This window comes from Symphalangus syndactylus, chromosome 16 (genome assembly GCF_028878055.3).
Source record: "Symphalangus syndactylus isolate Jambi chromosome 16, NHGRI_mSymSyn1-v2.1_pri, whole genome shotgun sequence".
NCBI lineage: Eukaryota > Metazoa > Chordata > Mammalia > Primates > Hylobatidae > Symphalangus > Symphalangus syndactylus.
In genome coordinates, this window is record NC_072438.2 from 66,183,740 (window position 1) to 66,206,433 (window position 22,694).

Below are 22,694 nucleotides of genomic sequence, written 5' to 3' on the forward strand. Positions count from 1 at the left end.
GAGTATGTAATATGCCTCTAATTAGAAATTTAAACTTTTTATACCAATTAAGTATTACAAGTTTGCCCATTTTTTCCTGCAATATTTATCTCTTGCCATTTTGAAATTATTTTTCTTTTAATTAACAGTTTTTCAGGAAAATATGTTAGACTTAAAAGAACTGAAGCACCTACAAATGAAAGCTATCAATTATTATTTCAAATGCTTCCATATCAAGAAATATATAATTTTACTTTGAATGCTCACAATCCTCTGGGTCGATCACAATCAACAATTTTAGTTAATATAACTGAGAAAGGTAAGCTGTACATAAACTAATGTCTTAAAAATAACTTTAGAAGTGGTGAAATGCTTTGATTAATGAAAAATGCTTATAGGGATTACTTTTTGCTGATTATTTTCTTTATAGTTACTTAATATTTCATAAATTTTATTTATAGAAACTTTAAATGTATAATTTCAAGTTTTACTATTTTATTGAATTTAAATACTTGAATTAGTAATTTACAAATAAACTGTAAGTAGCTCTTTCTGATAATTTTTGATTTCTGAAATATCTTCTGCCCAGTTTTTAAAAACTTTTATTTTGAAGTAATTGTTGACTCACTGGTAGCTGCAATAATAAGAGCCTTGTGAACCCATCCCCTGGCTATCCCCAGTGGTGTCATCTTATATAATTCTAGTACAATATCAGAACCAGGGAATTGACATTCTTAAAACACTATTAACTGGACTACTGACCTTGCTCAGTTTTTATGTGCATTCATTTGTACTCATGTGTGTGTGTGTGTGTGTGTGTGTGTGTGTGTGTGTAGTTCTATGCAATTTATATGTATAGATTCAGGTAACCACCACCACATGCAAGATACAGAACTGCCCTGTCACTACAAAGGAACTTGCTCATGTTGCGCTTCCAGCATCCCCTGTACATACAGTCACATCCCTATGCCTTGACAACAACGAATCTATTCTTCATCTCTGTTGTTTTATCATTTTGAGATTGTTACATAAATGAAATCAGTATGCAGGTTGGCATTTTTTTTTTTAAGGATGTCCTGGAGAGCCATCCACGTTGTTGTACGTATTAATAGTTCGTCCCTTTTATTACTGATGATTTCTGTATTTTTACCAATCGTATTAACACATAGCTCCAAATAAAAATAAAATGTGGTTGATCTTTTTTGGTATTCATTCCCATGGTCCATGTGCATTAACACTCCATGTCAGGCTCGCAGCACACTGAGCAACAGCCTAGACCTTCTCTTAGAGTCTCAGGCAGGGGAGAAAGGGCCTAAACCAAGGGCATGTATCATACAGTCTCACAACTGATTAGTAGATGATCCTGTTGCCTTATTTGTAAGCATAAGTCACTTTTATCAGTTACTCTTTCCTGTCATCTTTGTGATTTCTGGATTTTTGCTAGTGTCACCATGGCTACATTTTATCCGTGCATGGTAGTATTTGTATGTATTTGTCTGCCCTCTGCCATTTCAGCCTTACTTCCCATGTGATTCTTTCCCACCACTCAATTGGGCACACACACTATCACCAGTGTAATATGCAGTTTGCCTCGCTGTACCTTCATTATTGCCATCTCTGCCTAAAATGCTTTTCTGCATTTTTTTTTTTTTGGCCAATTTTTGTCCAATTCTTCCTGCATAGCTCATCTTAAGTTCCATCTTCACTGTAAGACTTACCCTACCATGCTTACATTTACGTAGTGGTTAGTATCTGTATCATTCATTTAGAACTTAGCATTTATATTCTTATTATCTTTCTTTTTTCTTTTTTTTTTTTTAGTCATTCCCCAAGTAAATTAGAAGTTCCAGGCCGGGCGCGGTGGCTCACGCTTGTAATCCCAGCACTTTGGGAGGCCGAGGCGGGCGGATCACGAGGTCAGGAGATCGAGACCACGGTGAAACCCCGTCTCTACTAAAAATACAAAAAAAATTAGCCGGGCGTGGTGGCGGGCGCCTGTAGTCCCAGCTACTCGGAGAGGCTGAGTCAGGAGAATGGCGTGAACCCAGGAGGCGGAGCTTGCAGTGAGCCGAGACTGCGCCACTGCACTCCAGCCTGGGTGACAGAGCGAGACTCCGTCTCAAAAAAAAAAAAAAAAAAAAGAAGTTCCTGAAAGGTAGATACTGTGATCTTACTACCTTTGAGTATTCCTGACACTAATTTAAGAGCTTTGAGCATGATTGATTATTTAAAAATGTTGGCAAGATGTCAGTAGTAGAAAGCAGGTTTGTCGATTCCACAAATACTGGGTAGGATGTTGTTGGTCAGCACTAATGTGCCTCCTTGTTTTTTATGTTTTCTTCTCATCTGTCATATTAGAAGATAGTTTTCCCCTTTAAATAAGTGTTTAAAGTAATCTTTAAAAATTATATTTGCAGTTTATCCCCATACTCCTACTTCATTCAAAGTGAAGGATATTAATTCAACAGCTGTTAAACTTTCTTGGCATTTACCAGGCAACTTTGCAAAGATTAATTTTTTATGTCAAATTGAAATTAAGAAATCTAATTCAGTACAAGAGCAGGTAAGATTCTCCTAAAGACTTCCTTTGTGATTATTTTGGATAAAACAGTTCTCAAAAAGAATTAAGCAAATTGATATGCCTAAGCTCTCAGATTATTTATTATAGAGATTTACTAAGAACCAAGAAAGACATTAGTATCCATGTAATAACAGCATTGTATCATTTGAAAAACAATTGTAAATTTGACTTTCACTCCTCAGAATGTTCCCAGATGCAGTATAGTACCTGGCACATAGCTGGTGCTCAGTAAATTTGTGAATGAATGAGTAGTTTTTGCTGTAACCTTTAGCATCATTAATGGATGAATTGGCACCAGACAGCAGAAGTGATTTTTTAAAACTGTGAAGTGTGGCAGTGGGAAGAAGCTGTAATTGGTACTTATAAGTCACAACGTGACTTTTTAATACATTTTAAATATTTAGGTTGACTTTTATACTATGTTGTAATTTGTGGTAAGTCTAAAATAAATGAGGTGTACTTAACTATTCATTTGGAAATTTACCGATGTCTAGAAAATCAGTCACAACTGTAAAATAAAACCTGAAAAGCTTCTTTGTAATGTTTTGGGGAGTTCAGAGGCTTTTGAGAGACAGGCAGGTCTTCAAATTTGTTTAGAATTGTTTCATTTTAACTATATTTACTTAGTTTAAGGAAGTATTTGTTGAATATTTGCTACATGTTTAGCATCATAGTAGAAGTTCTAAGTGTCATATTAACAAAGATGCACAAAAGGTAATGCCTGCCTCCAAGAAACTTCCAAATATCATCCAAATAATACGTTTATTCCTCACAGTCATCTCAAATTATAAATCATGTTAAGGTTTATTGCATCACCATTAGCCCTTTGACTGATTATCAAAATTATATAATCCTTTAGATAATTTAATTGACCATTATTACTTAGCGCAAGTATTTGGATTAAAAAGACAACCCAATTTTTTATTACTATTATAGGGCATAATTTCATTGGCTTCGCAGGTATATAAGAATTAAAATATTACAATGGATAAACTGCTTTGGGTGTTATATATACAAGCTCATTGACATTCCGTTGGTTTGTGTTACAAATGTGAAGGCTTTCTTACCAAAAAAAAAGTGTATGTATGTGTATATTTATATATATATGTATTCATACACACAATATATACATAGATACATATTTATTTGTTTTCCAATAGCGGAATGTCACCATCAAAGGAGTAGAAAATTCAAGTTATCTTGTTGCTCTGGACAAGTTAAATCCATACACTCTGTATACTTTTCGGATTCGTTGTTCTACTGAAACTTTCTGGAAATGGAGCAAATGGAGCAATAAAAAACAACATTTAACCACAGAAGCCAGTAAGTTAACTAAGTGATGTATGGCTAATAATTACTGTGTGTCCTGAAGTTTTACAACTTCTTTAAAAAGATGTTGGCCGGGTGCAGTGGGTCATGCCTGTAATCCCAGCACTTTGGGAGGCCGAGGTGGGTGGATCACCTGAGGTTGGGAGTTTGAGACCAGCCTGACCAATATGGAGAAACCCCGTCTCTACTAAAAATACAAAATTAGCTGGGCGTGGTGGTGCATGCCTGTAACCCTAGCTACTCCGGAGGCTGAGACAGGAGCGAATCGCTTGAACCTGGGAGGCAGAAGTTGCAGTGAGCCAAGATTGCGCCATTGCACTCCAGCCTGGGCAACAAGAGCGAAACTCCATCTCAAAATAAAAAAAAAAAATGTTATCAGAGTCCTTAAAAGTGAGGGAATGTTTAGATAAATTATGTAATACCTGCTAATAAAATATCACGGATATTTTAAATGATAGTTTTTGAAGTTTTGTCATAGTGTAGAAAAATGATTGGCATAAATTATGTGAAAGGACAGGGCTCCTCTATCTATAATATGATTGCCACCATATTATAGATATTCCTTTCTCTTCTGCTTGGAATTTTAATTATGCTTTTAACTCATTGGCCTTTTAAAAAAAAAAATACTAAAAAAGAGAATTTGTTAGTTTTTATTTGTGACCTAGACCTGAGAAATGATGTGGCTAAAAGGTCTTGAACTTCAGTTTCTGTAGTATACCTAGGTCAAGATAGGTATAAAATCAGGTAACTGGTTTTCTAAATATGATAATTTCCAAAGACAATGATATTCTGTCCTCGAATAACCAGATGTCAGGTGTAAAAAAACAAACAAACAAAAAACTTACAAATAGGTTTAATTTTTTATTTTTTTGAGACAGAGTCTCACTCTGTCGCCCAGGCTGGAGTGCAATGGCGCGATCTCGGCTCACTGCAACGTCCGCCTCCCATGTTCAAGCGATTCTCCTGCCTCAGCCTCCCGAGTAGCTGGGATTGCAGGGGCCCGCCACCACGCCCGGCTAATTTTTGTATTTTTAATAGAGATGGGGTTTCACCATGTTGGTCAGGCTGGTCTCGAACTCCTGATGTTGTGATGTGCCTGCCTCGGCCTCCCAAAGTACTGGGATTACAGATGTGAGCCACTGTGCCCGGCCGAAATAGGTTTAATTTTTAGGAATCATTTAACAAAAGACAGCAAGAGCTTTATTTATATTATGCAGTACAGGAGATGTAATACTTCCTCCAAAAAATTAAGAAATAGCAAAACAAATAAATGATAGATGTCAATCTAGATTTTTGCCTCTCCACATGAAGAGATGTGAAGAATAGAGATGAGGGCATTTTGCGACATGTGTAAGAATTACTTGTATCATCAAAAGTGAAAGTTATGCATGAGTACAGAGAGGGAGGATACGAGTTATCTATTGCTGTGCAACAAATTACCCTAAAATTCAGTGGCTTAACACAGCACATGTTTATTATCTTACCATTTCTATGGGTCAAAAATCCAGGAGCAGCTTAGCTGGATATCTCTGACTTGGAGTCTTTCATGAGGCTGCAGTCAGGAATGTGGGTGGGGACTGCAGGCTTGACTGGGGCTAGAGGATCCACTTTCAAGATGGTTCACTCATGTGGCTAAAGGCAGGAGGCCTCAGTTCTTCACCTTGTGGGCCTCTCTCTAGACCTGCTTAAGTGTGCTCATGACATGGCAGCCAGTTCCTCCCAGAGCCAGTGGCCGAACAGTATCTTTTATGCTCTAAAATCAGAAGTAACATACCATTATGTCTACTGTACACTGTTGGTCACACAGGCCAACCCCGATGCAATGTGGGAGGGCACCACACACATGGGGATTATTGGTCATTTTGGAGACTAGCCACTATAGGAGTTTTTGCCTTCAGTTAATGAGCTGTTGTCTGAAAGAGGAAACATCTTATTTGCACCTCATTAAGATGAAGGCATCAATTTACTCAACAAATATTTACTGAGTATGCATTACAGGTTGAACATACGTAATCTGAAAACCTGAAATGCTCCAAGATCCAAAACTTTTTGAGCACCACCAAGATGCCACAAATGGAAAATTCCACCCTTAAGTACTTAACACAAATTTGTTTCATGCACAGAATTATTTAAAATATTGTATGAAATTACCTTCAGGCTGTGTGTATAAGGTGTATGTAAAACACAAATGAATTTTATGTGTTCTTGGATCCCATCCTCCAAGATATTTCATTATGTATATGCAAATATTCTACAATTAGAAAAAATCCAAAATCTGAAACATTTTTGCTCCAAGCATTTCGGATAAGGGATACTCAACCTGTATATGTCTGAAATTGTTCTAGTTAGCAGGGATATAGCAGCAGATAAAACAGAGATCTTGGCATATGGAGTTTGTAGGATCCAGGACTAGAAATAAATTTATATATATACACATCTATATGTATGTATGTATGTACACACACACACACAAAGACACAGACACATCAGTTTATCAGGTGGTGACAAATGCCACAGAGGAGAGGAAGTGATAGGAATAAAGGCTGAGGGATAAGGGGGGGTGAAGGGAATGGCAGTTTTAAATAGGGTAGTTAGAAAAGACCTCACTAATAAGGTAATACTCAAGCTGAGATACAAAGATGAGGATGCCATATTGTTTTATCTAGGAGAAGAGAGTTGTAGGCAGAGGAAGAGAGGACACAGAAGATGCAGAGAGCCTGAGGCAGGTGTGTCTTTGGCATATCTGAGGGACAGCCAGGAAGCCAGTGTGTGGCCAAGTAAGGAGGGAGTGAGAGGATGTGAGGCAGAGGGGAACGCAGGGAACCAGTACAGCCGGCCTGCAGATAGATTTTCACCCATTCGAAGGGGCTGTGTGTTTTGCAAAAGTTGTTGAGAGCTTAGATTTTCCATTGCTTCATTTTCTAAGTGGAAGCCACTGAACTGCTTCACATTTTATTGAGAATTCCAAATATCCTAGAATTCCAAATATCCTAGATATTAACTTTAAAATCTCCTTTTTAGTTCCTTCAAAGGGGCCTGATACTTGGAGAGAGTGGAGTTCTGATGGAAAAAATTTAATAATCTATTGGAAGGTAAATATCTAATTTTTCTGTGAACATTTACATTACTTTGCTAAACCGTTTAACTTACACATGGTACTTGGGTTATCAAGGGGCTGAAACTTCCCAGACTGGCTTTTGTTGCAATATTGGTGAGAATCTAACCTGGTTCCAAACCCCCCAAATTCCTCGTCACTCCTAACTCCCCACAGTCATTTGAGGATCTCCTGTGTCAGATCTGAGCCTTCTCGAGTTTGATAAGCCCTGTAAAGGACCTGAAGATTTCATGAATTCCATCTCCCTCACTTCAGTCGAAATCTATAGGTTAGAATCCTAAGTGTTTGTTATATTTTTCTTCTATTAATAGGAAAGTAAATTTTTATGTATTTCATGTGTAATTTATTTCCCTTCAATAAATTGCATTATAACATGCAAGTTATAAAGTTTTGTATGATTTTGTAAAATATTTAGATGAAATATGAATTGCGTATTTTACTAAGTTTTCTCTGCTGGAACATTTTTTGTTGCTATACTTTTAAGTATTTTATGAATATCAAAAACATGAACAGTTGTTTTCTATATTAGATTTTACACAAGCAGTCATAATCCTCTTTTAAATAGTGAATTTTGTTATGGAAAGTAAAACATAATTTTATTTAAAAAAACTTTTGACATCGATACAGCTTTGAGTAAAGTGAAGTGTACATGCAGGTTCAATGTGAGTTCCATTGCTTTGAGATTGTATTTGACTGTTACATCCACTCGATTAGAAAATCCCCTGGCTACTCTCAGTTGCCTGTCAGATTTCATGATAATATAGCAATGATTATACAATTTACTTCAATATAGGAAAGTTTGGAATATTGTTCAAACTAGACGAAGACTTAAGACTAAAAACATTGAAATGATTTAGATGCTAACTTCATTACCTGTGCTGATGGTGCTGCCATTTGCCAAGTCAGAGTGTGTTCGGGTAGAAAATTATGTTGTTTTGGTCATAGTGAGTTTTCAAAAGGTATGCCACTGGGATGTCATGAGTAGAATTCAGTAGGCAGTTTGATATATGTAAGGCTCTGGAGCTCAGGGGAGAGGTTGGCACTGAAAACAGCTTTGAGTAGCATATAAATGGGATCACTTGAAGACGCAAGGTGAAAAGTGGGCCAGGGATGGAGCCCAGGTGACAGCAGCATGCATAGAACCAGCAGAGGAGGAGGAACCAGCAGAGGAGATGGGGAAGGTTTAGAGGGGCAGGAACAACGAAGAAAATAGAAGTAGAGAAGCTGGGGAAGGAGGACATTTCAAACAGTGTGTGGTCTGGAGTATCCCAAGAAGCCCGTAAGTCTTAGGACTAAAGCCTGCCCCTTAGAGCAGGCCATTTGGAGCATCACAGAGACCTCTGCTGAAGCGGAGTGTTTAGCAGTACTACCTCATCCTCAGTCTCGACCAGAGAGCCCCATACATTGGTGTATAAATTAAGGCAGTTGTTGTGAAAAGCAGTTCAGTATAAATGAAGAGGTTCGAATGTTCATTTCTTTTTATATGGTAAGTTCACTTTTAGAAATTCATATTAAAAATTTCTATGAAAAAGAAAAAAACGTGGCACAAAAAAGTTCACCAAAATATTTGTTTTAGTATTGTGAAAAATTAGGAACAACTTAAATTTCATTTATTTAAGGTATATTCAAGTACACTGGTAAAAATGCTACATGAGACATAAAACCATGAAAATGTATATAACTATTATGGACAAGTGTATATTAGTGTATATTATGGGAAAGTAAAAAGTAAAATGGTGTAATATGATTAAAACAATGTTAATAAAAAATCTATACCTAGAAAAACAACTTGAAAGAAATATCAAAATGAAAGAATACTTAAGAGGTGGGAATATGGGAGATGTTTACTTGTTTCAACTTCTGTATATTTTCCAAATTGTCTATAGTGGGCATCTAATACTTTAAAATGAGAAAACAAATGTTTAGGAAAAAACCCATGATGCTATTTTTTAAAATATTTTGTTTGTTGCTAAGTAGAGCAGTGCTTCTGGATAGTTTTAAAAGTTTTGCTCCTGAAAAATGTGGAGGTAAATATTGTTTTTTATTCACTTAATTTTTAAATTTTTGTGTACTCTTATTGCTTATAGCAAGTATAGTTTTTCTTCAGTGTCTCTTTCCTGATTTACCCTGCTCCCAGTGGATTTTAAATCTGTGTTTCACACTGTTGAGAGATTCATTTTTTTTGTTGTTGTTGTTGAGACGGAGTCTCGCTCTTTTAGCCAGTCTGGAGTGCAGTGGCACGATCTCAGCTCACTGCAACCTCCACCTCCCAGGTTCAAGTGATGCTCCTGCCTCAGCCTCCTGAGGCGCCACCATGCCTGGCTAATTTTTGTATTTTTAGTAGAGACAGGGTTTCATCATGTTTATCAGGCTGGTCTCGAACTCCTGACCTCATGATCCGCCTGCCTTGGCCTCCCAAAGTGCTGGGATTATAGGCGCACTTGGCCAGCTTCATCTTTTCTGATATTACCTTGTAACTAGTTGTTTTTTATTTTCGAGATGGAGTCTCGCTCTGTTGCCCAGATTGGATTACAGTGGCATGATCTTGGCTCACTGCAACCTTCACCTCCTGGGTTCAAGTGATTGTCCTGCCTCAGCCTCCCAAGTAGCTGGGATTACAGGCGCTCACCACCACACCTGGTTAATTTTAGTATTTTGGGGAGAGACAGGGTTTCACCATGTTGGCCAGGCTGGTCTCGAACTCCTGACTTCAAGTGATCCACCTGCCTCGGCCTCTCTAAGTGCTGGAATTACAAGCGTGAGTCACCATGCCTGGCCAACCTTGTTATTGTTAATATAGCGTCCAGTTTAAACCCAATTACCTTGCCTAGTCACAGTCACGTTTTGCAGGGTTTTATAACAGTTTGTCTGTTTTTTCATAGCCTTTACCCATTAATGAAGCTAACGGAAAAATACTTTCCTACAATGTATCATGTTCATCAGATGAGGAAACACAGTCCCTTTCTGAAATCCCTGATCCTCAGCACAAAGCAGAGATACGACTTGATAAGAATGATTACATCATCAGCGTGGTAGCTAAAAATTCTGTGGGCTCATCACCACCTTCCAAAATAGCGAGTATGGAAATTCCAAATGGTGAGTGCTTGAGATGGTTTAGTATATAAGAACGGGAAACTAAAGTGAGAAATATCTGATGTTACTTGCTCTTTTGTCATGTCAGCATTCTTCTCGTATACCTTGTTGCTGCTGACATAGAAGGCAGAATGAGCAGATTGATGTCTATGGTTCATTGAGAAAGAAGCCATTAGTATTGACTTGAAGCATGTGCACTGATGGATACAATCATTACTGTACTCAGTAACTATAGTGGATAATATTGGAGAGGTACAGTGGTGGATAGTACTTTCAGGAAGAAATATTTTAACAGTTTATTCAAATCACATTCAGACACTTCTCCAAGGCACTTCCCCAAGACTAGGAAAGTTTATTTTAGATCAGCTAGGCTGTTTTCCAAATTGTTGGGCAGGAGAAAAAAAACGCTTATTTTAGTTAGTATCTTTTTTGATAAGAAATTCCTTATTAATAGAAATTCTTTATTGATTAAAAAAAGTCTTCTTAAGGTATAAATTCTATCTTCAATATAGGCTTTAGAAAAACAACTGTGGTGTAATTTTTTAAATTTAGTGCCTTTCTTTAAATTTTACAGATGTCCAGTGATTAATACATTCTTCCCAGCTTCTACCTTGACAACTTTGAGAGTTACGAGCTTTAAATGGCCACTTCTACCTTGTCTTCCACTGACCTCTGTGCTCCAGTCATTTTCTGTCTACCCACCTTTGCTCCCTTGCCCCGATATGGGAGCACCTTTCTATAACCACAGCTCCTAGAGGAAGAAAAATTGGTCCAGTTAGGGTCCTCTAAGTAGCTTTCCAACTCCAGTTTGAGGCCATTTCTCATTGTTACTTGACTGCTTCTTTGTTCTTTGAGTCAGTCATAGGAGAATTAAGAGGAAGGAAGGGGGAAAACAAAGTGCATTTCAGAGATACAAACCCCAGGCAGCAGTGCTGCTGGAGATGCCCAGGGGTTGTGGCAGGTGCTGGGAGGTGGGGCTTAATAATGGCTTCTTCGTTTTGGCCTGGCAAAAATAACAAAATAAAAAATGAAGGAGACAGAAATGTCAACATCCATAAGAAGATAACATACTGATTTAGATTATATATTTCATTGCTCTCACAATGCTAGGCAATAGCTATGTTGTCTTTTAATTCAGGAAACATAATTCTACCTTTTCTGTGTATCCCTTAGAAAATGGTAATTTATAGAACCAGCAGTTCTGTCATCAGCTTTCAGACACTTTCTGAAGCCTCAGAACAAATCCTCATTCCTTGAGGATTTCCCGAGTGGAGGGAGGCTCTGCAGCCTCAACTCAGGTTTACACTGTGGCTTTTTAATCACGTTGAGCAAAAAAAGCTGTTAGGTCCAAAGTGTTCTCTATTCTAAGCCAAATTGTTGTCTTGCGTTTAGTATTAGTTGCTTTATGAACGTACATTTTGTTCAAAAAACTTTTCTATGTTTGTTTTTACTGAACCCTTAAATATAAATCAGTTACAGCTATTACTTTCTCCTGTTACAGTGGGTAATGTCTGTGTTGGCTTTACTGAACCCTCTCTGTAGCCTGTGGGTGATGAAGTACTCTGCCGTGGCTGCACCCCGTCAGGGGCCGCTCACCTGCAGTTCTCAGGCTCCTGAGCATCTGGCTCCTGAGACAATTACTTGTCTAAAAATTTATTCTTAGAAATAATAAAAAACCTTTCTATGTTTGTTTTTACTGAACCCTTAAATACAAATCAGTTATAAAATCTACTTTTCTCCTGTTACAGTGGGAAATTTTCTTCTCCCTTTTGACCACACTGCCCTATCTCCCACCCCAATTCTTCACCCCCAGCCCTGGGTTCCACTTCTTCCCTAGGCCAAGATCTGGCAAGACAGGGAAACAAAACCTTGCCAGGGCCTCTGCTCCTGTCTTCTGCCCTCAGCCTTTGCCCCTTGTCCCTTGGTATCTCCTAGGATGCTGTGCAGGCTTCTCCATCTCGGTGCCCACACTGGCCATCCCACCTCATAGCCTCTGGGTGTCTCCACAGCTTTCTCCCTTGCCCCCACCCTACCCCTGGTCAGCCAGACAACCCCTTCAGCCCAGCTCTGGGGCTGCAGTCTTCCTTGAAAGAAAGAGAGGGGGCTGGTTCATCTACTGTTTCCACAAGTTTGTTGTGTACCTACTCTGCGCACTGTGCAGGGCCCCGCCTGTTCTCTGCATGCATTCATAGTGAGTGATGACAGGAGGGCCTCAGACTGTCCGCTCTCCCCTCCCCAGTCTCCCGTCTCCCACTCTGTCCCAGCCAATGTCCTTAGCTGCATCCTTCCTGGGCCTTGATCTTGAGGTCCTAGCCCCAGTATGTCACTACCTGATCCTAGGCGCTTTTTAAAAATCACTTTCTTTCAGCTGCTATGTTAATCTATGTATACAGGTAAGTGCTACAGTTGTTAAAATAAAAATAACAGAGCAACACTTCTAATCTTTGCTAAAGGTTTATCTAGTTTGAACACTATTTTATAATTTCTTCGCAGTGAAGTGATTTTTCTAACTCATGTCCATTTTTATGAGGTTTGCCTTACCTTATTGTTTTTAATGCCAGTAAAATATCCTCCTTTCTTATTGAAGATGATCTCAAAATAGAACAAGTTGTTGGGATGGGAAAGGGGATTCTCCTCACCTGGCATTACGACCCCAACATGACTTGCGACTACGTCATTAAGTGGTGTAACTCATCTCGGTTGGAACCATGCCTTATGGACTGGAGAAAAGTTCCATCAAACAGCACTGAAACTGTAATCGAATCTGGTAAGATGAATTAGTGTCTCTCAATTAAGTTCTACAAAATATTTTTAAAAGGCAACACGTAAGACTGGGTGCAGTGAAGTGATTCTCTTTACTGCTGGGTGGGTGTAAATAGGTTTGATTCTCCTGGGAGGGTAGTTGTGGCAGCACGTGGAAGGATCCAAACCCTTTGATCTGGTAATTACTCGTCTAGAAATTTATTCTTAGAAATAATCAGAGAACAACACAGATTTAATCTAAGAATGTTCACAACAGTATTATTGATAATTGTGAAAAAATAAAAACCCAAATAGCAAATAAGGGAATGAGTAAATGATGGTATACCTATAAAACGGAATGTTAAGTAACATTAAAAATTATGTGGAAAATTTAGCAACATGGATAAATAAATGTTCATGAAAAAAGAAAACTACAGAACTGTAGCCTGGTCTCACACAAGGGCCTTTGCCTTGTTTGCCCAGGGCCCAGGTTACCGAGGTTAGGGAGAGACTGAGCACAAAGGCCGTGAACCCCTTACCACTTTCCCTGATGCAGGGCAAGGGGGCATCGGCCGGACTGAGCGCAGTGTGGGTGGGAGGCCTTGCGTTCCATGAGCCTGATGCTCAGGAGCTTGTGAGCTGCAGGTGAGTGGCCCTTGATGGGATGCAGCCTGAGAAGTTTTTCCACAGAAGAGTGTTTAATAACCTACAGGCTAATCCAGCCTTGTCCTTAGGAATTAGAGCCCTCTCTCCAATATCATCGTTTTTTTCCTGGCACGATGGGAGTGTATCCTGCCTGTCCCCATGGGATTTCGGGACCCTGTAGCCTGTCAGTAGTGGTGCTTCATGATCATTCCTGTCTCCTGCCTCCCTTGCATGTTAGGGAAGTGCAGAAGAGCAAGCAGCCTGCTCCTTACCTCTCTCTCAGGGAACACTTCCTACTTGCTTACTGTTTCTCTCTCAGATGATGAGGATGGGTCCCATTCATTGGATTATTATGTATGAGTTCAGATTATTTTCCAGTTCTACTTGGAATACAGCCAGACTCCTCCACATGTATGATTGGCTGAAGTGGTAACGATCTTCCTGAGTTGCTCCCTTTGTCCTTTCTTACAGTGTGCTTCCCTTATCGAGGGCCCAGCCACAGGCTACCCTTCTCTTTCCTGCACCTTCCCTTGCATCCCCTCCCATGGTGCTGAATGAGCCTTACACGATTCCAGTCTGTCCTTTCTCACCTGGGCTTTTAGAATAATCAGGATGGACTGGGGTAGGCTGGACTGGATATAAATGGAGTATCTACCCATTTAAGTTTTAGCTGAGACCTGTAGGATATGGAGAAGCTGCCCCGCGATTATTGTGGGAAGAGAACTTTCTGTGCCAACTCAATTGAACAAAGACACGAAACTTGAGAAAACAAAAACTCGGAGAAGTTAGGTGCCTTTTCCAAGGTCACAAAATTAGTGTGTGATAGAACCCGGGTTCAAATTCAGAGTTATTCAGAGCTTCAAGAGGCTGGGAATATTGTCTTTTATTTACTGCTGAGCTTCTGGAACAGCAAGTGGCACATAGTAGGCACACCTTTTATTCCTCTCTCATCCCATTCTCTACTCATTAAGCTGTCCACTCCCTTTTGACCTTAGTACGTTCCTAATGCTCTAACCTTCTCAGCCTTTTTTTTTTTTAAGTGTCAGAGCCCTATAAAATATTGTTAATAAATAATTTTAACTTAAAAAGAGGTACAGATTCACAGATGTACATGCAGTATAAAATCATAACCTCAAGCATACCTTTCTCCAAAGAAAAATGTTACAAAACTAAACACAGTTGGCTGAGCTTGAGTTGCATTACTACTTACTTGGGACGTGCCAGCACATAACAAACGTTTAAGGAAAATCATTGCAAGAAGAAAAGTTAACATTTTAGACAAGTTGATTCAGTATTTCTTCGGTTGTATGATTTTAGAAGTTGACTACTGTCTCACATTGGAGCCTGCAGGCCACTGGTGTTTTATGGGCACTTGATTGGAGAACTAATGCTTTAATGACACCAGAGTAATTGCATTCTGCAAATTAAATGCAATGCCATATGCTGCCAATCCCCCTCCGTGTCTGCCGGCATTATCTTCTTTCTCAACCACCACTGATGAGCATCTAATTGCCCTTCAAGGCCTTATTCAGATGGCCCTTATGGTAGCTGTTTCTGATCTTTTTAGACTCATTTGGCCCCTCACTTAAGATTCCATGGCATCTGATACATACCTCTAATATAACACACTGTTATGGTTACCCTTGCTTGTCTGTCTTCCCCACCACTCTGCAAGTGTCTCCATGCTTGACATTTGTTTTCTGCATGTCTGTGTTGCCCACATTGCACACATTGCATTGTATTCAGGAGACATTTAAAAGCAGCCTTTCGAATTTCAGTTAAGGTACTTCAATTGGAAGTACCTCTATGTCCTGTGGAGTTAATTCAAAGTATTTCTATATCTTGTGGAGTTAACTCACCCAAGGACACTTAATGGTGATGTTATAAAGAGGAACAAACTCTAAGACCCAGTTCCTTTAACACTGAAGCTTCAAGGCAGAGTGCAACTTATAATTCTGCTTCTTGGAACAAGAGGAGAGAGGAGTGGGTTTGTTTGCTTTTTCCAACTCAGAAATAACACTAGGTAAGGAAGGGATTTACAGAGGCATGATGTGGACCTCGAATGAATGGCTTAGTGAACTGACCCAGGAAGTTGATTTAGACTTACATTTTGTTCATTAAAATCAAGCAGTTGCCAGCACTTTGGCAGGCCAAGGTGGGTGGGTCATGAGGTCAAGAGTTTGAGACCAACCTGGCCAAGATGGTGAAACCTTTCTCTACTAAAAATACAAAAATTAGCCAGGTGCGGTGGCGGGCACCTGTAATCCCAGCTACTCGGGAGGCTGAGGCAGGAGAATCACTTGAACCCGGGAGGCGGAAGTTGCAGTGAGCTAAGATCATGACCCTGCACTCCAGCCTGGGCGACAAAGCAAGACTCCATCAGAGAAAAAAAAAAAAAAATCAAGCAATGATGATTTCTTCCTGGAAAAAGGAACAAAATGTAAGCCTTAAATCATCGTTGTTCTCTTCAATGCAATCTCATCTTATATTACTAAACTTTTTGTTAAACTAGAAGTAAATTTAATTTTTGTTTAGTCAATTTTCATTCGAATATTTACTAGTCTTTATGTATGTATTTTTTAATAAGAAAACATCTTTAAAATTAGCTTTGGAAATTTTAGAGTATGTTATAAATTTAATGTTTCTAAAATAGATATTCATAGTAATATATTTATGAAAGTTTGCTGATGTGTTCATCTTATAGATCAGTTTCGACCAGGTGTAAGATATAATTTTTTCCTGTATGGATGCAGAAATCAAGGATATCAATTATTACGCTCCGTGATTGGATATATAGAAGAATTGGGTAAGTTAAATGGGTACTTATTTTTAAGAGCTCAAGGTAACATGAGAAATTATAAATTGGCAACAATGGTATGATTGAATTCTAAAAATAAGATGTTTAATTCAAGGAAGGTAAAATAATTTGATAAATTAAAAAGTATTTGATTACTACTTTTTTCTCCTTCTCCTCCTCCTTTTCCTCTTTTTTTTTTTTTTTTGAGAGAGGGTCTTACTCTGTCACCCACCGCGGAGTGCAGTGGCGAGATCATGGCTCACTTCAGCCTCAACCTCCTGGGCTCAAGTGATTCTCCCACCTCAGCCTCCTGGGTAGCTGGGACTACAGGTGCATGCCACCATGCTCAGCTAATTATTATTATTTTTTTTTTTTTTTGTAGAGATGAGGTTTTACTGTGTTGCCCAGGCTGGTCTCAAATTCCTGGGCTCAAACGATCCTTCCACCTCAGCCTCCTAAAGTGCTGGGATTACAGGCATCAGCCACTGCACTGGGCCTGCTTACTCTGAAATCATTTGTTGAATGTTTATATTTCACAATTTTAATCTTATCCTCAAGAAAATTAAGTCTGAACTTGGATGTCAAAAATGTTTAATTAGTACTTTTACAAGTTTAAAAAACTATTAACTTCTTCAGGACTATCAATAAAGATGGGAAATACAAATGAAGTCTATCTGAATAGCCACTGAAAGATTTTGCATAGATTGCTTCCCTAGATATGTGTTTTGTCTAAAAGTGATATTGTAAGTTCTGCCTTTGTTCCTAAAAATATTTTTGTCTATAGTTAATAGTATGTAAGCTTCACAAAAAAAGCGTTTGTGATCATCTCTCTCTGAAAGTTTATGATTAAATAAAGTTTTAATTCCAAGTTGAATTATTTTTGAGGCTAGAAAGCTCAGGAAACATTACTGTATTACTCTGTATTCATACACTCCCCTTTAGCAATTGACTTTTTCCTTTTACAGCTCCCATTGTTGCACCAAATTTTACTGTTGAGGATACTTCTGCAGATTCAATATTAGTAAAATGGGAAGACATTCCTGTGGAAGAACTTAGAGGCTTTTTAAGAGGATATTTGTTTTACTTTGGAAAAGGAGAAAGAGACACATCTAAGATGAGGGTTTTAGAATCAGGTAAGTAAATTGATAGCATGAGGATAGTGTTTCTTAGAAGTTTCTTATTAACCACAACAGAAAAAAAAGGAAAAGAAAGTCTTGCTCAGTAGTTTAGTACTGGTTTTCAAAACTCTCTGAAAGATAGAGAAATGAAAAGGCAGTAATTCTATGAATATAAGAGTTTTAAGATTTTAGTATGTAATAAATGACATGTATAGTCTTTCAGAAATCATTTAAATCATTTATTCTGAAGCCGTTGATTATAAGCCTCATAGGACAGAAACCATCTCTTATTAGAGCTGTACATAATCCATAACAAGGCATCTCATGAAGTTTACTTCCAAAAAAGAAATCCTGTACTTATAACAGTGGAGGAGAAAAACTCAGGAATCCAAACAGTTAGCTTCAGATCCTCAGTGGTAATTTGACAAAAAACCATTGGCCTATTAGCATCTTAGCCATGTCCTTGATAAGCCGGAAAACTTAATTGACTTGATTGGGGATGTATTAAAAAGTACAGACAATCCTTGGAAATTGGCAAGTGTACATCCAAAGACTTTAGACAATTTTCAGATTTACAAATACAAAATTGTACAGATTTCTGGCTTTTCCTTTCATTATATTTCTGCCGAGAATCAGTTGTTTCTTATTCATAGCTGCATAACACAAGCATATCATCTTTTCAGTTTGAGAGCTTTCATTTCCCTGGATGACCTCTCCTCAGAAAGAAATAATTTTAATTATTTAATGCCTGTCTGAGAAATAGAGAACTCCACCACGGTATGGCAGTGCTGGCCGGGCACTGTCTCAGTCACTCCCCAGAGCACCTGCAGGAAGTGTGTGCCTCCCCTTCCGTCCCCAAATTCTGGATTTCCTGAACCTTCATGGTTGTTGGTGAATGAGGGACATCCTAAATATCAAATTCCACAAACATCCAGAGTCTAGTGTGACTTGCCTCACGTGCTTGGAAATTTTACACTTGAACCAGTTAAAATTGTAGCATCTGGATTTCCAGTGAGACATGGTAGATTGGTCACTAAAGTTAGCATAAAGAAGGGGGAAAACCCCCAAACTCTAATAAAGCCACAAGGAGAGAACAGAAGAGGCAAAACAACACCGAACAAGAAGATTCAGAAATTTGTGGGTGGAAGTGGGGCAAATGACTTAAATGAGTGGAGGATTGTGAAATCTGTGTGGGCAGTCAGGCATTGTTGAGAAGGAACTTCTCCAGTACCTGCCAGACCAGGCCTTGGAGGCTGAGTGGTGAGGATCAATCTGGTCTGAACGGAGGGGTCGATTGAAGAACGTTCCTTAGAACTGAAGGGCCTAACTACAAGCAGATCCCCTTCTCCGCGGTTTCACTTTCCATGGTTTCGCTTTCTGCCATTTCAGTTACCCCTGGCGAAACGCAGTCTGAAAATAGATGAGTTCAGTACAATAAGATACTTTAAGAAAGAGAGAGACCATATTTACATAATTTTTATAACAGTATATTGTTACAATTATTCTCTGAGGGAAACGGAGGACTACTGTATATAGAGCCAAATAATTCATTAAATACACAGCAAAATAAATAGAAAAAAGATCTACGCCAAGATATGTCATTATGAATTTTCCAAGCAGCTAACGTGTAAAGAAATGATCAGAGACAAGCAGGTCATGTGCAAGGAATCAGGAATAATAATGGCAACAGACAGCCCAGCAACACTCCAGATACTAGAAGGTACCACAGAAGTCTCTTCAAAATACTGAATGAAAATTATTTTCAACCTAAAATTCGATACTCCACCAGTCTGTCAACCAATGTGAGAGTGAAATGCAGACATTTTATACATGCAAGGCTGCAAATATTTACTTTCCCCATGTTGCTTTTCTCAAGAAGCTACTAGAAGAGTGCATCCTAATGAGGAAATGAAGTGAGGCCGATCCAGGAAGCCACAGGGGAGAGAGAGCAGGGAGCTCCAGGAGGGCTGCAGCCCTGAAGGCATCCAGTCTAGTGCAGGAGGCAAGGGATGGGTGGAGGGGAGGGCAGAGAAGAAGTGGAGCTGGGATTTTGTTGTGTTTGACCACGTGGAAAATTACTGAGTGTACATTGGAGGATATGGGAAGAATTATTGACTGGTATATAGAAAATCAAGCAAATGAGAGAAAAAGCAGTTATAACAATGGGAAAACAAGAAAGGAAACATGATGACACCAAGCAATTTGTCTTAGCAGTAACTCATATAATCATAGTAATCCAAACACTGAATTCATCAAATGTTCTGATGTTTCTATATGAAGGATGTGGTGGGGGAAAGCGTGATGGTAGCGTAAAAGAGCTCTATCTTTATCTGCCCTTATAAAGTATGTGTAGATAAGGTCTAATAGTTAAAAGTCACATCTCTCTAAGTTTGCTACTTTGGAATATGGAGGTAAATACCCAAAGAAACTGATTACATGGCTTTTACAGTGGTTGTAGGGGGCGAGGGGAGGAGCTGGTAGAGAACAGTCACTTTTGTTAGTAACCATTTAGTACTATTTAATTTTTTAACCTATTATCCTGCATTATTCTGGTTAAATTTTTAAAAATAAAATAGTAGTTCAAATGATTCCTCACTCTTCCTTTTGAAGTTATAACCCAAAGGATTTCTCACTAGTCTCATTTGAGAGTTCCCATCACACTGATCCTTTTTCTAAGTGGTTTGGAGTCATCTCTATTGATCTGCACGTTTGCTTCAGCCCATCTTTCACTCTCACTCATAGGAAGGCTCAGCCCAAGTGGGTTTTGGTTGTGGTGGTTTTCATGCTTTTAGTAGCAGAAACGGGACTTTTATTGATTGCCTGCTGTGTGCCAGGCATTATGCTAGAGAATGTGTGTGAAAACTTCAAACAGCTTAAGTCATGATACTCTATTTCATCAGTAGAAAAACTCCACATGAGAGTGGTTTAAATAACGGGCCCATATCACACAGCTAATGACTGGTGTGGGGGTAGAGCTTGAACAAGGTAGTGGCAGCTCCAGAGTCCTTGGCTGGGATGGCTGCAGCTAGACCCACTTAGAAGGGTAGTTGGTGAGACAGGTGTGGGTAACCATGCATTTGAAACGGGTTAGAGATTAGTGCTAACATACTTCATTTTAAAAATAGGTCGTTCTGACATAAAGGTTAAGAATATTACTGACATATCCCAGAAGACACTGAGAATTGCTGATCTTCAAGGTAAAACAAGTTACCACCTGGTCTTGCGAGCCTATACAGATGGTGGAGTGGGCCCAGAGAAGAGTATGTACGTGGTGACAAAGGAAAACTGTAAGTTTCAGGTTGCTGTTGAGGTGCTTTCCATCCTGCATGCATAATGTTCCTAGTGATTCTTGGTTTATGTAGGAACCCCTCCCCGCCCTTTCTAAAAAACATTCACATTTTGTTGCAGGTTTTGGCTGGTAGAGGGAAGGGTTAAAAAGCTATAAGATTACTTCATGGTTATTCTTGTCGGTTATTTGAAGTTATTTCCAAATGAGTACCTAAGAAATTAATGAATTTGGGATACATCTGAAGTCTAGAGGTCTAAAGTCATATTGAATTTATCTAACGGTCAACGTTTAAAAATATTTTGCTCCAGCTGTTATGTGATTTCTAACATATCTAGGGAAAAGTGAAGGAGATATTCTTAAAAAATTTTTTTGTAAAACACAACACTCAAATTTGAGAGAAGAGTGATGGCCTTGACTGTCTTTCTGCAGTAAAGAACTTCACTTGGATCATGGGCTTATCCTCTACCCCTGAGCTGGAGTTCACACACAGCTCTTAAATAAACAGCCATGAGGACATGGTTCTCTAAAGCAGTGATTCTCAACGGAGAGTGATTTTGTCCCCTAGGAGATACTTGGCACTGTCTGGTGTCATTTTTGGTTGTCATAACTGGGGGATACTACTGGTATCTAGCAGTGAGAGGCCACGGATGCTGTTAAACTTCCAGTAGTGCACAGGACTGTCTCCCCCGATCCTCTAGTGAAGATCTGTCTGGCCTAAAATGTCAAAAGTGTCAAGATTGAGAAACCCTACTCAAAAGAGTTTAAGTATTTGTGTAAAAATTATGACAACACCTGCAGGTTGGATTTTAATAGTATTTCAGTGTCCCTGCAGCAGTTAATTTTGTTTTTTTCCTAAATAATCTACCAACCTAAATACCTTCTAACATAAATGTATTCTGTACTTCACACTAAAAATGGTGATTTTAATATTTGCAATACTCTCGTTTCAGCTGTGGGATTAATTATTGCCATTCTCATCCCAGTGGCAGTGGCTGTCATTGTTGGAGTGGTGACAAGTATCCTTTGCTATCGGAAACGAGAATGGTAATGGTTCTGCATTTACTGTTGCTGTTTTCTTCTTAAGGGCATGATTATAAGATTTGTAAGATTAGTTTATGTATTAAATAAGTGTATCTTTTTTGTTGTAATGAGTTAGTAAAAAAAGTTAATTAGAATTAATGTTGGATTTAATATTAAGCAAGAACATGACATTATTTAAAGGTCTTAATAGAGTCAATGTGTAAATGTTTTCTACTGTTTTTCCTAATAATTTAAAGTCATAGCAGTTACTATTATAAAAAATATTTATAGGCTGAAATATGGCAATAGCTATCTACAAGATTAAGCATAATTTAATGCTTAAGATCTCACTTGCCCTGGTGACCTATTTAGAAAATCTGGTCATTTTGATCATTTGCTCATTTATTCAACAAATATGAATGACCTCTTCCTTGTGAAGAGGGATATCATATCGTGGTGCACAAAACAAGCCATAGCTCTTATAGACTTGGAGCACAGTGTGGGAAGAGGGACAGTAAACCATAGGCATCCAGCAAGTGTGTGCTTGCAGAGTGTGAGTGGGTGCTAGGAAGACTGAACCAGGTACCCTGAGGAGACCAGCAGGGGGCTACGTCCTGCGAGCTGGTCGGCCACGGCCCGTCACGGCTGGTCCGTGGGAGAGTTCCAAAGGGTAAGGAGAGGGAAAAGAATGTTACAGACAGAGAATTATTTCTTTGAGGGCCCTGAAATTGGAAAGAGTCAAACCTTCAGAGAAAGTGGGAGGAGCTGTGTGCCTGGTGAAGCAGGAATGAGTGACGTGAGGTGAGGTGAGGTCAGCAGGGGCTCCGTGGGAGAGAGGGCCATGTGCGTGGTCACCTGGCAAGAGCTGTCCTGGCTGGGTATGGAGCCAGTGGCTGCATTCATGCTTAGACCAGTCCTCACCGACCTTAAAAATGCCATCATTTATGACAAGAGAACATATTTTAGCAATCCTGGCTTATAAATCA

The 22,694-nt window shown here is 38.9% G+C and overlaps 1 protein-coding gene across 1 annotated transcript in view; it reads left to right on the top strand.

Moving 5' to 3' along the window:
• LIFR (LIF receptor subunit alpha) overlaps positions 1 to 22,694 on the top strand; it is an 82,434-nt gene that overhangs the window by 50,939 nt on the left and 8,801 nt on the right. The window contains exons 9-18 of the mRNA XM_055245644.2: positions 129 to 298; positions 2,397 to 2,542; positions 3,721 to 3,883; positions 6,911 to 6,981; positions 9,887 to 10,100; positions 12,685 to 12,864; positions 16,189 to 16,290; positions 17,247 to 17,414; positions 20,525 to 20,686; positions 21,639 to 21,732. Of these exons, the coding sequence (XP_055101619.1) occupies positions 129 to 298; positions 2,397 to 2,542; positions 3,721 to 3,883; positions 6,911 to 6,981; positions 9,887 to 10,100; positions 12,685 to 12,864; positions 16,189 to 16,290; positions 17,247 to 17,414; positions 20,525 to 20,686; positions 21,639 to 21,732 (1,470 nt within the window). The remainder of the gene's footprint in view (positions 1 to 128; positions 299 to 2,396; positions 2,543 to 3,720; positions 3,884 to 6,910; positions 6,982 to 9,886; positions 10,101 to 12,684; positions 12,865 to 16,188; positions 16,291 to 17,246; positions 17,415 to 20,524; positions 20,687 to 21,638; positions 21,733 to 22,694) is intronic.